The 18,088-nt window shown below is 43.8% G+C and overlaps 1 protein-coding gene across 1 annotated transcript; it reads right to left on the bottom strand.

The window, feature by feature from the left end:
• Nucleotides 1–2,246: 2,246 nt before the first annotated feature.
• On the bottom strand, nucleotides 2,247–10,784 carry RASD2 (RASD family member 2). The gene is made up of 3 exons (XM_005446700.3): nucleotides 9,923–10,784; nucleotides 6,052–6,331; nucleotides 2,247–4,546 (listed from the first exon to the last, which is right to left on the bottom strand). The coding sequence occupies exons 2-3, from the start codon at nucleotides 6,320–6,322 to the stop codon at nucleotides 4,017–4,019; spliced, it is 801 nt and encodes a 266-aa protein (XP_005446757.1). The 5' UTR covers nucleotides 6,323–6,331; nucleotides 9,923–10,784; the 3' UTR covers nucleotides 2,247–4,016.
• Nucleotides 10,785–18,088: the final 7,304 nt, after the last annotated feature.

Raw genomic sequence — 18,088 nt, 5'->3', positions numbered from 1 at the left:
GGAAGCCTCTCTGTAGCATCAGGCTGGCCTGGTGGCAGCAGTCCTCCTGGGGATCCTTCAGAACAGAAACCTAATGTAGTCCTTTGGATGTCAAAACAGGCTTTCACTCTGCCCTTCCCACCCTCAATTTATTTTTTACTTAATTCACCATGACCACTATTTCCTTCCTGATTTGTACCAACCCTCTGGCTTAATTAGATTTTTGTCATTATTTATAGTAGCTCCTATAATGTGTTGACTTGTAATTTCTTCAGGACAAGGACTTTTTTGCTGTGTAGAGCAATGTACAAAATAAATCTCAGCCCTGTCTTTTTCCAGGGCTGTGACTGATCCTCAGTCAGGTATATGTCCCTGCTCATTGTCCTGAAAGTAAGTACATGAAAAACATCAGCAGGGCTTTGTATCACTAATGACAGGTTTTATATACTGCAATATAGGACAAGGCAACTATTGGAATAAAGCAACTTAATTACACTAGGTAAGACCAAGTAAAGGTATACCTGCTTGCAGCATCTTTGCTGGATGGATCCCTTCCTACAGGCTTGCTCTTAGTCCGGTGTGTTTTCATGACTTCTTGGGTTACAGTAAGCTCTGTGCAGGTCCCTTGAATCCCAAGGCGGAGGAAAAAAGTAGTTTCTCTTTCCATTACCTCTAAGACCTAGATGTAGGTCTGCTCTTTGCTCCTTTCAGGGTCTCACAATTTCTGCACACATGTAATAGAGCTTCCCATAAAGCCCTTCCCTGCCCTGTCTTACAGCCAGACACATTCAGCAGTTAGTAGAGAAGAAATAATTCCCCTTTCCTCTTCCTGCCTTACCTTATGCCCCCTGTGCAGGCAGGTAGCCTTGCTCTCTGTTTTCCAGTCCCAGCCTTTTCACAGAATATAATGGTTGCTAACTGTGAATAAACAACTGATACACATACTGCCTGGTTTAGGGGCTGTAAGCACTTCTAAAGCCCAAATAATATATGAATATTAATAGAATGACTGTCATGATATAATAAAAGAGAAAAAAAAAGTCCTCGAGAGCATGATAATCTAACTTCAAAAGCAATTACCATCAGTAACAAAATGCAGAGAGAAGACTGTGATTACTTTAATAAGATTACCTGCTTATTGCCATTTGTTTCTCCGGGTGACTGTAATGCTGCTTCACCTTCATTCCCAGCCAGCTTCTCAGATGCTTCTCACCCTGAACATTGGCAGACCAAGCTAGACTGTGAAGCTGGGGCTCACCGCCCTTCCCATGGAATCCAGAATGCCACCGTGAGCACCTGCTCTTGGTCTTCAGCTTCCTCACTCTTGTGCCCTTGTTGTCACTGCAATGTTGTTTTCCCATGCCCTATGGTTTCATATCCATGGTGAAAAAGGCAGGAATGGGAGGACATGGAAGGGGGAGGAAAGCTGGTGTCTTTGTGGAGGTGGAAGGACAGTAAGGAAAATAATTGTAAGGTCAGTGTTGCAAGACGGAGGAAGAGACCTGCAGATTATGAAGGCTCTTTAAAAATTCAGCTTTATCCAGCAGGCCAGGGAGAGCGGACATGGGCTCAGTAAGGCAGCACATGGTCTATAGTGCAAGGAGTTCTCCTTCAGCTTCCTGGAGCCCCTTAACCCAACAGATGGGCAGTGCTCATGACCTTCTTACTCCATCTTCAGTCCCCCGGCCTCATGCCCCTGTGGTACATGAGTCCCAGTACCTGATCACTGGTACATTCAGTAGTCATACACTTGGGTGGAAAGTCTATAGAGAGGTGGGCATGTGCTCAGGGGGCCCAAGACTCATACAGCTGAGAGGTGCAGATAGTAAGATGGAGAGACTGCTGAAAGCAACAGTGATGTCTCTGCAGAGACCATGTTATATCACACCAGGACTGAAAATACAGCTCTGTGCATAAAGGACAGAGTTGTTGTTCTCTTGTGTTGGAGGCAGCATGGGGAAAAGCAACTGTCTGCTTCTGCTTATGAGGATATCTGTATATATAAGTTCATGTTCAAACAGGTGGAAATATGTAAATCTAGACACAGTTGTATTCCAAACAGACAAATGTATAGCTCCTGGTGTCTGGAGGACATAAAAGCCCCTTCCAGAACTTACTGGAGATCTCATCAGGGCTCTCAACACACAACTTGCTTGCGTAGCTGCACCGGCACAACAAAAAGATAGGCCCTTCCTTATTATTCTTGGAGAAAGTAAAAAGGACCAGGACACAGCTAGTAAATAAAACAGATTTAATCATAAACCATGTACATATTTATAGATAGAGTGTGGTCTGAAAGGTGCTGCCCTGGCAACAGGAATAATAGAACAGTGTGTTTTGCCAGTCAATATACAGTACCAATGAAGGGTGGAGCTGATAAATGAATATAGGATTTTGAATCCCAGAGGCTATTTTTTACAGACAACCATCATTCTTGGTTTCCTGACAAAGTGTAGTCTGAACTAGCTCACAGCTCTGCCCAGAACACAGCAAGGCAGATACAGCCAAGAACAGAATTTGAGGGTGAGGGAGGGACAAGATATCTGAAGGCCGTTCTGAGGTATGTATAACATATATACTCTACTGTTGTGTGCAGCCTTGGGGCCATGCTTTGCCCACAGTTGTGTGCACACATCTCATTCCAGTCAGTGAGACTGGCAAGCTCACATCTGGGAGAATATATTGCACTTCGAGGGCGTACAGGAGCACATCGAACAACAAAGCCAGAAGCAGAACAGGGAGAGAGCTGGAGGCAAGGAAGCCTGGACTGGGCTGGCAAAGGGAAGAAGTGAATACATGGCTCCAGATTTATCTGGCTAGCCAGTTCAGCTCTGTTTGGACAGCCAGGACAATACTTATGTTCTGAAGGACTTCTGCAGTGGAAAGGTTTCCATCAAGACAACCTTTATCAGACAACAGGGAAAATCATGAACAAAATGACTAGAGGCATGTTACTAGAATAAATATGATGGAGCTGGTCCTACAACCGTTCAGCTCTTAAATCTGAAGGAAAACCCAATCCTGTCTCTGAAGTGGTCTAAGCCTACATATGAATCTGGTCAGTCTCAGCTGATACAGGCAGAGGAAGGAAACATTGCTCTGGTGGCCAGCAAGGCAAAGGGTGCATTTGTACTGCAGTATTCAGAGTCAGTATGGCTGCTTTGAGAAACAATATCACACTAGGCTTGCAAAGCTGTCAAATGTATTGGCTTTTTGCAGAACAATTCCACTTTCAATCAATGTACATATTACAGGGTTTTACAGATGAAAAACACCTTTCACTGCTAGAAAGTAGACACTCTTGATATCAAACGCACTTGCCATCTGATTTTGCTAAGAATCCACCCCCAGATAATAAAAAATACCAAATCCCAAATAAAGTCTATAACACAAAACAACATTCATGTCAATGTCAAATGATAACTGTCCCAGCAAACATAAAAAGAAGATCTTAATGCAGGTCGCCTCAGAAGCAAGTTTAGAGTCATGCATCCATATACAGAGTCCACTCCCAATCTGGGAAACCTCAGTTAGTATTGCTGCCCTTTGAAATGCAAGTCCCGTTTTTCCAAAGGAGAGCTCCACGCTCGCATGCACACATACACACATTCTGTATACAGTCTCTGTATACACATAGAGATACACATACACACACACAAAACCTCCTGTCTCTTAGCCAGGGCTGCATGCTGGGTAACTGTTAATGTCTTCTGTACATTTTTGACCTACTTTCTTTGCAAGGATGAGGTTGAAATGTCTTTACTTCTCAGGTCTGTATTCTTTAAACAAAAAGGGTAATGAAGAGCAACTGCATTACAGAGAAATGCGCTCAGATCTCAGGCATATGATTTTTCCTAGTTGTTTAGAAGGACGGTTATTTAAATTCGTGACTCGGCAGAATCTGCAGGAAGAGTTATCCTTCCTCCATGTTGGGTTTTCTCGATGAACCCCATGAGCCCATTCTGTGCTTTCACAGACCACTTTTCTTTAAGGCACTGCATGTGGATGATGACTTCAGACAGAAGTGCAAGCCCTCTTCACTGGATTGTGCATTTCTCCCTCTCTCTGGACTGACCTTCCCTGAGAACTTTTGATTTGATATACTTCAGGTCACTATTGACGCTTGGCCGGCGAGCAAATGGAGAGATCATGCCATAGGCGTCCATGTCCTTGACTCGGCGCATCCGGAAGGATTTCTGTTGGAAAGTGTCACCATACTGGATGGAGATTTTCCTGTGGAGGGAAGGGCTCATCTCATGAGGTAGCTTGGCCATGCTAAAGAGCACATAAAACATCTCATCCACATTGGTGTTCTTCTTGGCTGAAACTTCGAAGTAAGCACAGTTTTCGTCACTGGAGACAAGGTTCTCACCTTCATCTGAGCGTACCTTGCGGAAGACTTCACTGTGGTCACTTTTGTTGCCGCAGATCACCATGGGGAGGTCAGCTGATTCCTTGGTTTTGTTCTTCAGGCAGGATTTGACTTCCAGGATCTGTTTCTGGAGCCTCTTGACCTCATCAAAGGATTCTCTGTTGTCCAGGCTGAATACCAGGATGAAAACATCCCCTGCAATTAAAAGAAGATACTGTAAAGGCTAGTTAGTCATAGCTTGTGTCAGAGGAGCTAATTTTTCTTTTTAAATAGGTATATTTGCCATCTCCTCCCCTCCCCCCCCCCCTTTTTTTTTTGTCCTTTTGAATCTATTCACTCAGCTGTACTTTAATTCCAGTTCTTCTTATTCAGTTCCCCATACCTTTCTGTATGGGACTGGATGTCTGGAAAAGACTTTTGGATGTTGCACTGGACTTGCAAGTTATTGCCCATTTTAATCTCTTTTTGTAAATATGTTTCTATCTCAGCTCTGCTGCAATGCTTTTCCTTTTTCTTCCTTTCATTTGTATCTCTGTGTAAAAAACAGCCTATTCTGACACCAGGAAGAGCGGAGAGCTAATAGCCGCTCAGCCTTGGCCTTTGGATTACACAATACATGAAGCAACACCTGAACTGAAGATCTACAGCTAGTCAGTCCTGAATGCCTAAGTCAGGAACGAGAGTTTCCCCAATGTGCAGTGCTCTGCTGTCGTTTCATTTGCTCAAGAGAAACAGACCACGGAAAAAAAAGAAATACATAAATGACACAGATCCCCTGGCATTTCCTTTTGACATTTCCTGACTTACAATTCCTTTTGCAAATATAAAATAAGGCAAATCATTGCCTGTTCAATGACATTCATGTGGAACACGCTGAGAGCGATTTCAGGGACAAAACCTCACACCTGCATCCCAGAAACTGGCCCTGGGATCTCACTGAATGTGGGAGCTAGCCTGGTCAGATGTGAATGACATGTTTCACCAGCTAGCTAGAAGGGTAGACAGCAAATCCAGAAAGTAGCATTCTTGTGAGCTGTGGCTGAATATATCTCCTCCACTGTCACTTTCACAATTAAAGAATACAGCTTAGCTAACTGCTTGACAATGTGAATGTACAAAATGACCCCACCATTTTCTCTTTTTTCCATATAACACATTTGATCAACCACAGACTAAGGAGAAAGGGTAAAAGCAGAACTACTGTTTTACTGGAATATCAAATCAAGGGCATCAGGCTGGAAATTTTAGAAAAAAAATAATTTTGAGATTTTCTTGGTTAGAATTTCCTTCCTGTGTGTCTTACATTTGTTTTTCACTACTTGTGTCTTGTAATTACATGCTTATTTTGTCCCTTGCTGCTTTTCGTGCTCACGAGATTTTATTCAGCCATTTATTTGTGACTGCAATAAAAAATATGGAACAGGAGGGGAACGTGGGAGGGAAATAAATTAAGGGGAATCTCTATTTCAGATCTTCACCCAGTGACCATCTCCTCTGTGGCTAATGCACTCCCTGTAGTGCCCAGAGCATCCTGGCCAGGAAATACCTCTCCAGAAAAGTGCGTCTTCCAACAAAATCAAGCAGTCCCTTTAGTTACCTGACAAGAAACAGTCATCTCCAGGCTAAAGCCTTCAACCTAATGTGTATTCTTATCTTTCACCCACTGCTCCACATCTGCAAACTTCCCCATTCTTTCTCACCTGTCAGGATGGAAAGCCTCCTCATAGCAGGGAAAGGGTGATTCCCAGAGGTGTCCAGGATGTCCAGCTGATACATGTCTCCTCGGATGTTGTAGACCTTGCGATGAAAATCCTCAATGGTGGGAGTGTACTGGTCCTCAAACCGGCCATTGAGAAAGCGTGAGACAATGGAGCTTTTCCCCACCCTGGAGGCTCCCAGCACTACCATGCGGTACGAGTTCTTGGCTGGCACATTCAGGGTGCAGTTTCCACCAGACATGGTCTTCATCATTGCTTGATCCTGAAAAAGGAAATAGCAGAGTTGAAGGAAAGACTGTAAACTAAATGGAGGACGAAGTAGAGCAGGTCCTTACTACCAGCTTGTCAAAGGGTGCTCTGAAGCACAATCCTGGTTAGTAGATCAATGGTCCATATAGAAATCTTTTCACTAGAAATGCTTAAATTTTTAGTTTCATTTCCAGGGAGTAGTTTGGGGTTTTTTAAATTTTTTTTCCTTTTCTTTTGAAGTCATAAATAAGTGAAGGCATTTACATCAAAAATAATATGGTTTTAACTTGTAATTTGCTATTTCGTTTAAACATTAAGGGCTAATTTTATCAGCTGTGTTTCAACTTAGACACCAGGCTCCTTCCCACCATCTGCGTCACTTAAACATTACCAGATTTTTCAGTAAAGCTCAGTTCTCATTTAGGTACATAAACAGAGAGGTCAGATTTCCCAATATACTGCACGCACTGCAGCTGCCATTGGGACCTAGATCGCTTCATTTTGTTGCCTACATAGGAGCTGTGCATAGTACTCATTTTCTGAGATCAACCAAAAGTCAGACAGAAACAAGAATCATGCTCGACATCAGTGGAAGCTGGACATCTCAGTAATTTTAAATAGTTGGTCTCGTACAACCTTCATTGTTGATGCACAGAGTTCGAGCCACAAAATGGCACTGACCAATGATAAACTCAAAGATCTGTGCCTTCAGTGACCTATTAGAAACCAGATTTTAATCTTGCTGTTTGGACTGGTAGTGTGGGAACTCTGTATCAACAAACTATCAGCTTTGCAGCAGGATGGCTGGCAATCAATAGAACTGCAAAAACGTAGATTTCATAGGAGTTTTGGTCTTTATACATACACAGCTTTTGTGGGTGTCACAGTCCTTGCGGGTGCTAAGTACAACCAGGAGAAAAGATGAAGGACAGCCATCTTAAATAGCTATTAGAAAAGATTTCTAACCCCTAACAACTAAGATGAGTCTCAAGACCTTGGGGATCACATTTTGACATAGCAAAAAACTTTGAAGGGGGTGGGATGGGGAAGAGGGTGTTGCTCAGAAAATTTTCATGTACCAGTTCAAATGAATTGTGTGCTGAAAGGAAAAATATAACCCCTGTGTGTGGAAAGCTAATTCTTAGAGCAAAGGCGGCACATTTTTGACAGAGTTTATTTTGGTTACTAGGATCTCATTAAAGAATAATCAAGTTCCCACTGTGCTGTTTATTTAACTTAGGTGTTCTTTATTTAATATTACAATGCAAGTACTTTATGTGCACTGAAAGATCATTTCTGGGTCCAGATCTGGATTCCTATCTTTCCCTTGAGTGAATTTTATCTCCCTAAGCTTTTATCTAGCTGACAGTTATCTCAGTCAAAAGCTTAAAATCTTTTACTTTGTTTAACATGTGCTAAGCACCAAAGCAGCAGTGAAGATATGGTCACTGCTAAATAAAGAAGTCTCTGGAATTCAGATCCAGCATCATTACAAGCTCTGTGCTATAGCCCAAGGCAACAGCAAAACACTACTATTTATTTTTATTGCCATAATTTGCTGCACACCACCAGCATATTCAGCCCTATCTAAAGCACAGAAGAAAATGTAATACTCTCCTCAGAGTAGCTTACACTCTGAATTATATTAGCGAGCAGGACAGCATAATATTAGAGCCAGAAAGTCATATCAGAACATCAGATGGACACAAACATGCACAGCTATGGTACTGCTGGGATTGCTGTGGCAGGAATGACAGCAAGGAGCACACCTGCAATTTGAATGGGACTCTGTTTTATTTAGAACAGGACCAATCTCCAACAGTGCAGAAACACCACATTCAATCTGTGAAGCAACACTGCCATGTACACTGCCTCTGCCCTTTCCTGTGCAAACCAGCCCAATACTGCCTTGCATCCATGGGCAGACAAAAGATGACAGAGCTGCTTTGGGATGCTTCCTTTCACCATCTCAGGCTTTATTTAGCTGGCAGAGAAAAGCAGGGAGATAGATTTTGTGACGAAAAACTATAAACTTCTGTACAGCTCAGATGGGTATTTAGAAATGAGTCAGCTCTTCAGACTGGGATGGACCAGTGTAGCTGCATGAGGGCAAGAGGACACCTGCTGAAGATCAGTTTTGTACAACTTGGTGCAGCAGCATCTGGGAGTGAGCAGTTATGCATTTTAAGCAAATGCCTTATATGTCCTGAACAGAATGTGCATGCTGAAGGACACGATCCTGGCCAGCAGCTTTACAAGCCAAAATCCTACAAATTACACTGCTGACTGGCAGGTAACCACTGAGCTGTTGGTGATTACAGAAACTCCCATCATACAACGAAGGAGGTGGACTGTCACTGCAGCTGCTGCACTTTGTGCTCTTGAGAGTAAGTTCCACCTCTCAAGGCATTCTGTCAAGTGGACTCTTGTGCTTTCCTGACTGCATTTCATTTCACACAAAGTCAAAAGATGCTTTTCAGCACTTTGATTCATGGAGTTGCTGCTCATCTCAGCACCTTTGCTGCAAATCCGACTCAGAGCATGCCATTAAACCAGGAGCTTATTTCGTGTTTTGTGTTTTCTCTTCTTATCCGCCCCGCCTCACCCACCTCCAGTTTTTGTCCATTATAATACAATCTGCCACCTTTCCTCATCAGAAAAGGAAGGAAGCTTCAGCCTTCACACTCAGGGGTAGGGAAGGGAGGGGAGTACAGGGACTCATACATTAAAAAAGATTAAAGGAAAAAGAAAGGGAGAGACCACATGTTCATGTACTAAGTAAAGCAAAATCAATCAGAAGAGAATGAGGAGACAAACAACCTCCAGCTGGCTTTAATCTACATCTTTTCCTTCCAGTTTATTAAATGTTTAAGCATAGATTAATTCCCAGTGGTACCTTCTGCTTTATGCACTGGCTTGATGCTAGAAACTTTACAGTAGTATTTTCTATTGGTACAGCACAGGGATTTCAAAATGTCATAGAAATGTAGGCAATAAGTTTAAAAATTAATCTCCACTTAATAAAGGGATAGGCTTATATGCCCAGAGAGACCTGGAACAGCTGCCTAAAATCAACATTAAACCCCATTTCTTTTGATTCCGTGTCATCTTCTACCTGCTAACCACCACTGCTTGTTTCATAGGCAGACATCGGAGTGAATGACAATGAACCTGCGTTTGTATGCTCTGAAGAGCTTGTCTGAATTTCAGTGAGGTGCTGACAAATTTGATCCTGAGCACCCAGAGAGAGATTTCTAAGAGAGACATTCTTCATTCAAACTGCCTAGAGCTTTTTCACCTTACTGTTCCATCCTCCCACCCAGGGGTATGTTCGCTACCACTCCCCACCCATGAACAGACTTCTCAACTACCTCTCTTGCACTCCTCGGTCTTCAGCTACTGTTTGTGTCTCTGTTTGCTATCCCAATGTAATTCAGTGCACCCAGCTAAAAAGGACAGAGGCAGACACAAACTGTGTCATGCATAACAGACCTGCCACTTGTTAATTACTACTAGTATCCCTGTAATTTTCATGCACACCAAAATCACTCCTGTGGGATGTTTGTTTCCTACATCCATACCAAAGCCAATGATGCTTTCTTACCTCTCTTTCCCTGAAGGAGCAGTTCTTGGTACAGTCTGATGAAGCTGATAATTTTAATCAGAGGTAGCTGCTACTGCAAAAAGATGTTGTTCTGTGGATCCCACGTTGCTTGCTCTGGGCTCAGTTCTTCACTAGTTATTTCCCAGGAACTTAGCAGTATTGGGAAGGATCGCGGGGCTTCAGAGAGCGTTCCCCCATGGATGGTAGGTGCTGGATTAGGCAACCAACGTGGGCTAAAGAAGGGTCTCAGAAGCAGCGACAGCTTTTCCTTTTGGTGAGTTGAGCTCTTCTCCTCACAGCCTCAGTTCAAGGGAAGGAGAGGCAGAGTCTCACCCGCTCCCACTGGCTTTTCTTGCAAGTTGTGCTTCATAGGCTCTGCTGTGGGGAAGGGTCTCTGGAGCGACACCTAGTCGTGCAGGGTTGTGGATGCATCTGGCTGGCCCACCCTGCCTCCACACCCCCTTAGACCCTGGGGGGAAAAATCAGTGGGGGCATGGAAGTTGTCTATGGTGAACCACCTATGCTTCTCCAGGTCTTGCCTGACACACCCCCCACCACTACGAGCTTCTTTTCTTCTGGTCTGAGATTTGCCTTAAAATATTGCCTTTCGAGGACAGAAAGGGCTTCTCTTTACATTTGCCAATTAAGTCTCTCTTCTTCTTCCCTCCCTGCCTTTCTCCCTCTCCCTGTCACAACTACTGGCAAATTGCAGATTTTCCTTCTGTAGGACTCACAGATAATTGGCTCAACTCCTCCCTGGAAGTCAGTGTCAGACACAGGGGAAGGAGGGGTGCTGAGGGGGTGGGATTTTGTGCCTATTGAAAAACCTTTTCTTTTCTCCTTTAAACAGAAAGTTCTTATGCATTGCAGCCTGCACGATCCCCGTCTTTCCACCAGAGACCTGTATGTATGCATGTGTGGCGAGTGAGTTAGCGTATGTGTACGAGAGACACAGACACTTGACTTACTTTGCAAGCTGCAGATTCATAAGCTGTTTCTAAAGGCTCTATACTTCTGTGCTGATCTTTTCTGCTAGACAGACGCAGACTGACTCATTTCCCAAGCAGGGGCTTTCTGTCCATAATTCCTCCAATTCTTTTGCCGTATGGAACACTGTTCCCTCAACCTCAAACACGTTACATTAGGATTGCTTGTTGGTATGATTAAGAAATAAGAATAATGTGTAACTGCTGTTCTTTCATTAATATTTAAATAAATGAAAAATTAAACTAAGGCTGGGTAATAAAAATGTTAAAAAAGGACAAACAAACTGAAAGTCTGGTGTACTAGGGTCAGAAAAAAAAGAGAAACAAAGAAAAATTAAGGTGAATTCAAGGAGTTCATTCAGCCCAAGTGAAAAGTGTTGTTTGCAGTTTATTTCACTGTTTATTGACTCTATTTTTTTCTCTTTCTGAGCTGAAGTCTATTTTAAAAGACATCAAAAAGAATGATTTTGAAAGATTTCAAATTGAGTATTTCAGCATTTCCCACTTAAAACTCCTAATCGGAGAGGGGAAAAAACACACTTCCAGCTTTTCAAGATATTTTGACAGTAAGAAAATGGAAGTGAGACATGATCTCCCAAATCTGAATATAGTTTCAGGTCTCCCACAATTCTCTTTCTCTGAGCAAATTTACTCTGTTGATCACAAAAACTACTCCAACTACCTTGCCTGTTTCATCTCCATACCCCTTTGCCCCAACAATTCCTGCAGCTTTTGAGGAATTCCTGAGATGCTTTGCTTTTTCTCCTCCTCCTCCTCAGAGCACATGGAGGTTTCTGCTGTCACCCTCAGAATAACGCTTCCCTCCTCTGCCCGTGCTCCTGGTGCTGCACAGCAGCCATCAGCAGCCATCAGTAGCGGTTGAGGAGGGTGCTGTGGCTGTTGCAGGCACACAGTCTGACACGCCTGTACATCTCTGTGCCAACAGACTGTGAAGGCCGTGACACAGGCTATGAGATGGGTCCTGCTGTAACCGTCTGTGAGAGGCAGCAGCTCCTACTAAGGTCAGGCCTGAGCAAGAGGTGGGTTTAAGGCTCCCAGGACAACACAAAGGCAAAAAAACATTGATCAAATTTGGGAAGCAGCAGCCTCTGCAGACAGCTTAGGTTTGGGAAGGCACAGCATGGTTTGGCCCAGCACCATTGAAACACTGCAGTAGTAGTGAACTGGTAATGAGTCGTGACCTGAACTGAGCTCTTTTTAGACCACAGTACCAGGACTCGTTTTTCAGCTCCTGAGCCTTTTCCCTTGGCAAAAAGTAGAAGAGTATTTTTATGGCTCAGACAATTGTTTGAAATAAGATACAATGCTTTCCATTCCTAAGTCATTGGTTCAGATCAAACCTGGACCAAAATCTGCCATCTCTGGTGTCTGGTCAACCATTTGTGTGGCTTAGATCCAAACAGAGTGACTGGCATCCTGGTATCGTTGCCATGGGAAAAGTTGCTACAAAAATCAGCAAGGTCAAATCCCATGGTGCTATAGAGAATGAACTCCTCTTTCATTGCTATAGCTCACCTGTGAGTGTACAAGTTCTCTGCCCAAGAAGAGAGAAGTGTAGTCATCATGGAGACCATCTCATCAGCCTGGAATGTCAGCCTACTCAAGCTTTTTTGTAAACAAAATGCAAAACTCTCACCTGGTTGGCTTCACCTAGCTCAGACTCCTACTCAGCTGTCTTCTCCAGCATTTAAAGTAGCCAATCGAGTTCCTCAAATTATATCAAAATAGAATAGAAACATACTTCACGAGGAACCTTGGCTTTATTTGATCTCTTAGCAAACAGCTAGGGAAATTATAAATTACTTTTGAAGTGAGCCTTTGAAAGATAATTGCTAACTATGAGCCTTCCGAGGCTTGAGAGATTTTGCTGTAGTTTTTGGGGGTGGATTTTTTTGCTTCTTTTTTTCTTTTGTGCTCCCAGTTCAGGAGTTGACAAGAAGCTGGGCTTTCATGCCTTCTCCCAGGACTCAGGAGACCACAGCTGAAAAAATCTCTGCTTTTTCAAAGATGTCTTGAGGGGCTCCAGTGGAGAAATCATGTTATATCTGCCCCTATCTGAGAAGCAGAGATGGCAGCACCTCTTTGCTTTTAGGGTTATAAATGGAACAAGTGGATCAGAGAGACAAAGCCACTGCCAAAACAATAGAAAAAGTTCCCAGTCTCAGCAGTTTCCTCTGGTTAGTCAGAGACCATCAGCCTTTCCTAGAGCTTACAGATATTTACCAATCAAAAAGCTCAGCTTACAATTAATTACTTTCTGGAGGCATTTCTCCTTCCTATTCTACCAGTCCATACAGAAAGCCTAAATGATGTTTTTATCTGGCTGAATCTGTCTCAGAGTATGACAGGCTGGCTGCAGGGAACCACCACTGCTCCCTACAGCAGCCTTCCAGTACCTAAAAGGGACCTGCAAGAAAGCTGGAGAGGGACCTTTTACAAGCACATGTAGTGATAGGGCAAGGGGGAATGACTTTAAACTGAAAGAGGATAGATTTAGATTAGCTATAAGGAAGAAAATCTTCACTATGAGTGTGGTGAGACACGGGAGCAGGTTGCCCAGAGCAGCTGTGGATGCCCCATCCCTGGAAGCGTTCAAGGCCAGGTTGGATGGGGCTTTGAGCAATCTGGAAGGTGTCCCTGCCCATGGCAGTGGGGTTGGAACCAGATGATCTTTAAGGTCCCTTCCAACCCAAACCATTGTATGATTCTATGACCTTGTTGAGGCAGCAGCACATCAGCACAACTAGCTGTTGTCTCCGATGCTGGTGTGTGGGTCCTGCCAGCTCATCCATGGGGCTGCCTCAGCTGTGGAAAGTGCTGCAGATGGTGCAGTTGTGGCTGGTCTAAGCAAGGGGAAGGGAAATGTTTCAGGGAGAGGCTGGGTAGAAGAACGTACAGAGTAGTGGGGAGAGACAAGGGGGAAATACTGCTGATGCATTGCATTAACCACCTGGCTCCAAATGATGAAAACCTAAAGGGAAGTGACTTGCTCTGTGGTGGGACACAACTGCTCCTCAGAGGAGCTTCCTCCTCTCTGAAGAAAGGTGCGGCTCCCAGGCAGCACACACATTGACTACGCCGGCACCAGGATCTGGGGCAATGTCGGCTTGTGGGGCAGAAGTATCACTGTCATGAGTAATTTATACCTGCTTCAGGATCGGGTACTAGCAGTGGCTGAAGCTGGAGACTGATGTGATGGGCTGATACAGCAGAACCAATCTGTTTCTCTCCACCTTAAGGCAAAAGACAGAAGTGACAATCACATGCCATTCACCTCTGGTCAGAATTAGTTCAAGACAAAAGATGTTCCAAGGCTTTTGTCTCTTCTTCAAAAGCAAGTGCAACAGAGATTAAATATTTAAGCCAGCTTTTCTCTCTCTTTTCCCATTCGTTTTCACTCCTCTCATTATTCAGTAAAGCAGGCTCATATTTCCACCCCCTCACCCTTCCCTTCCCTTCCTCCCTCCCACATTCACTTCTCCTGCTTGGTGCCCCTCCCTCCAAGCAATGCTGAAAAGTTAATGTTCAGAGTCAGTAAACTGCAGGTACCAATTCATATTCTGAAGAGCAAGTAGACGAGCAGCCACAAATACTACTGCCCCTGCATTACTTGTACATCACCACCACCCAGGCATTTAAACTCAGTGAAAGGCTCTCCAGGGGTGTTACAGTGACTGGGAAAATAAGTAATGATCATCAGTTACGAGTAAGAACAGTAATACTTGGGAGAATACAACTGGAGAAGGCATACGTTTGAGAAAGTGGTGGTCTGACTTATATTCTTGGTCCTGTCACAGAATTTGTGTATGACCAATTTCTCAGTGTCCCAGGGTTTAAAATGGGTTAATAATATTTTCTGAGATCCCTGAAAAATGGAAAAGCATTGCTTTGCTGTGAAAAATGTGCAAGTCACCTCTTATTTGCTGCATTTGCTGGGAATCGGTTTTAATTACATTTTAATGAAATATTTTTGAGAACAGACTGCATTTCTAGTCCCTCTCTTTTCCTTTTGCCACTGACACAGCATGCCCAGATTTCCTCACCAGACATGCATGCACCTTTTCATTTTCATTCTACTGTTGAAACTTTTTTAAACTTTCCCCATCTTTGAAAAATTACTAAGAAGCAAAATTAAAGCTTAAAACCCACCCCCCCCACCCCTCATTATTCAAAAAACCTTCTGGGTAGAACATGCGGAAAAAAAAACCCCAAAGTGTGCAATTAATTTCTTTACCCTCAGTGAATACCAAGGGGGGTTAGTTTATAGCCTCCCAGGCCCTGATGGAGGAATAGCAACCCCCACCACATCCCTCCGTGTAGCCTGTGATCCTGCCAGAGGAGAAGGACAAGCCATGCACTCACCTGACGGTGACTACAGAGTGCTGTGTCAGCCTTTCAGGAAGGAGTGGGCACAGGTACACATTACAACTTCCAGTCTCCATTCAGCATCCCATTTCTCTAGCTGCTCCTGGGCTCTGAGTCCAGACAGATAACTGCACACCTGGGAGGGAGCTAGCACATCTCTCTCCTGCTGAACAATGCTGGTAGGAAAGAGTTCATTCAAAAGGCTCCCAAAGCTTTTCTCTGGCTGCTACCATCCCAGTGCTTCCCAAAGACAGAGAGGGAAATGATCCCTTTTTCCCTTTTCTATAGCTCTGTCCCCACTGCCATTACCTGGGTCCACAACACATGCCCATACTCCTCCTCTTTTACCATCTGTTTTGACCTTCTTATAAGGGCTGGTCATTATCTCTGGAAGATTTTAACCTGTGATGGCAGTACGAACAACTAAGGAGAGCAGAGGGGAAGGAGGAGTTGGGAGAAGATGAAGAGGACTGGGGAGGAGAGCTCTGTATGTCTTCACAGAAAAACCTCTGATCAAAAGCACAATGAAGGCTCATTAGATACAGCTGAAAACAAAGACAAAAGAAACGGCACAGGAACAAGAGGTGCATGAAAGATGTATGAAACAGACTGACAAGCCAGAGCCCTCTGCAGCACATGTGATGCTGCCTGTGGCCAGCTATTCTGTTTTGGTCTCCATTAAGAAGTGGCAATTACAAGTCTGGGTCTGGCCACTATATGTGGGATCAGCTGGGTCCATACATACTCCTGTTCAGAAGAGGCACTCCTTGCCTTGCAATCTGTCAAGTGCAAAAAATTGCTTCTCTAAGGATCTGGTTTCTCACATTCATTCATACTCCACCAACACCTTCCATCTACACTTGTGCCTCCAGAAAAGTGGGTAATTCACCTGTAAAACTGATGATTTTTACAGGTACACCTCTGCTAACACCATTGTCTTTGTATGCCTGGGTGACAGGCTTCTCTAAATGCACTGCTGCTCCCTGAAGTCATGCAAGTGGACTGCACAACCTCAAGCTGATAGCTCAGACAATTCCCTTGGTTATCTTCCAGGAGCCAGAGCCTGAGCACCAAAGCTGTCTAGTACTAAGCAATCTTCTTGGGTTGCCAGCCTGAAGCTTCATGGTGGCTCTGGCTCTACACCTCCATGATTCTGCATGGGTTCTGTTTGGCACTTGGTTTCACTGTGGTTACTTACAAGAACAACAGCAGTATGGTGATGATCAGTGTGAATTAGGGCCCTGTGTCCTCATACTGTGTTAATTGTTTCTGGGCCCTCCTCTCTATAAAGGACCAGCCCTATGCCAGAACCTGGGCAATTACAGCACTTGTTCTTTTCTTACTGTTCCTTTCATTAAGAAAATAAGAAAATCTGAGGGATTGAAAAATGCCTCATTCCTTTGATTTGAGAAGTATTATATACCCTTATTTATAATCAAAGGACGCCAGTGAATGGCAATCTTTCCAGAGGGAAGAACAGGTGAGAATGACAGATTGTTCTTTTATATTTATTTTTGTACTTGTTCCATTTCCCCCTCTCAGAGGACTGCAATCATGTACTCAAGAACCAAAGTGAAATCCATTATAATAATGGTAATACTATGTACTCTTAGTGTAACTTTTTTGCTGGTATCTCCACACATTCTGCAAATACTTAAAAAGCTAGGCTCAGTTCCTATGGAGCAGGAACATAAATATTTTAGCAGTCTACAATTGGAAAACTTGAATATGCATGCAGGTTTTAAGGAGTTACTCCCACGTGACACAGGGTGAATATCTTTGGACGTAAGCTCCCTCTGCCCGCACTCCAAACCAACTGAAAACAGAGCAGCCATCACTAATGAGCTGTTGAGCATGAGTTACTCAGTCCTGTTGAGTATAGCTTTCGGCCAGTTGGGAGCATGAACAGAATGAGTTGTATCTGTCTGCAAAGGGCCATGCAAATAATAGCCTCCAGGTTGCAGGACTGGAAATAGTCTCATCTCCTTGTCCCAGTCCCAGGCATCAACTCTATGGCCAAGAGGTGACACAGCACACAGACATGTCTGTATAAAAATGCTTGCTGCAGAGTACGAAAACCACCCAGGCAATATATATAATAATATAGTTAATGCATATGTCGATAACCTCATCTGTGTCCTTGAAAGGAACCAGAGCACAAAACTGCTTTGGCCCAGTTTTAAAAGGCAGTGCTGACTGCTACAATCTCTCCACAAATATGCGTCAGGTCCCTAAAATCATGAAACAGACCTAAAACCTGCAAATTAAAACTAACTAGATAACAGGAAAGAAGCCCACAGGATGCTGCGGGGTCAGGTTTTTCTCTGCAGCGGAAAGGACTAGCACCTTATTTTTTCACTAAAAAATCAGAGCTCAGACTAAAATTTCTGTATTTGCACATATTTACTGACAGGGGCCAAACTTGAATGGGTCCCCTTAGTTAATGTGAAATTCGAGGATTTTCCTGAACGAGCCTTGTTCCTCTGCCTGTAAATCTCTCTGATTATCTGTAATCAGGAATATTCAGATTTTTCAGTGACAGCTACAGCAATTCTTGTTTGTACGGAGCCAGCAGTGCTGCTGCCTGCCTCCTCAGGGGCAAGATTTCAAGTGTGGGGCAATCCACCCCTGATGCCCTGCCCAGCAGAAGCAATAGGGCAACAGCAGCCTTTCCTGGCCACAAGCCTGTTTCCTCTGCCCAGGCTGCAGACTGTGCTAGCCCGGCACCCCAGTTTTAGCAATGTAAAAAGCTATCATTCTGACATGAAAACCTATCAAGGTGGCTTTCACTCTG

This window comes from Falco cherrug, chromosome 5, assembly GCF_023634085.1.
Source record: "Falco cherrug isolate bFalChe1 chromosome 5, bFalChe1.pri, whole genome shotgun sequence".
Taxonomy (NCBI): domain Eukaryota; kingdom Metazoa; phylum Chordata; class Aves; order Falconiformes; family Falconidae; genus Falco; species Falco cherrug.
Note: the sequence above shows the minus strand (reverse complement) of the source record. Positions and strands in the feature narration are given on the sequence as shown.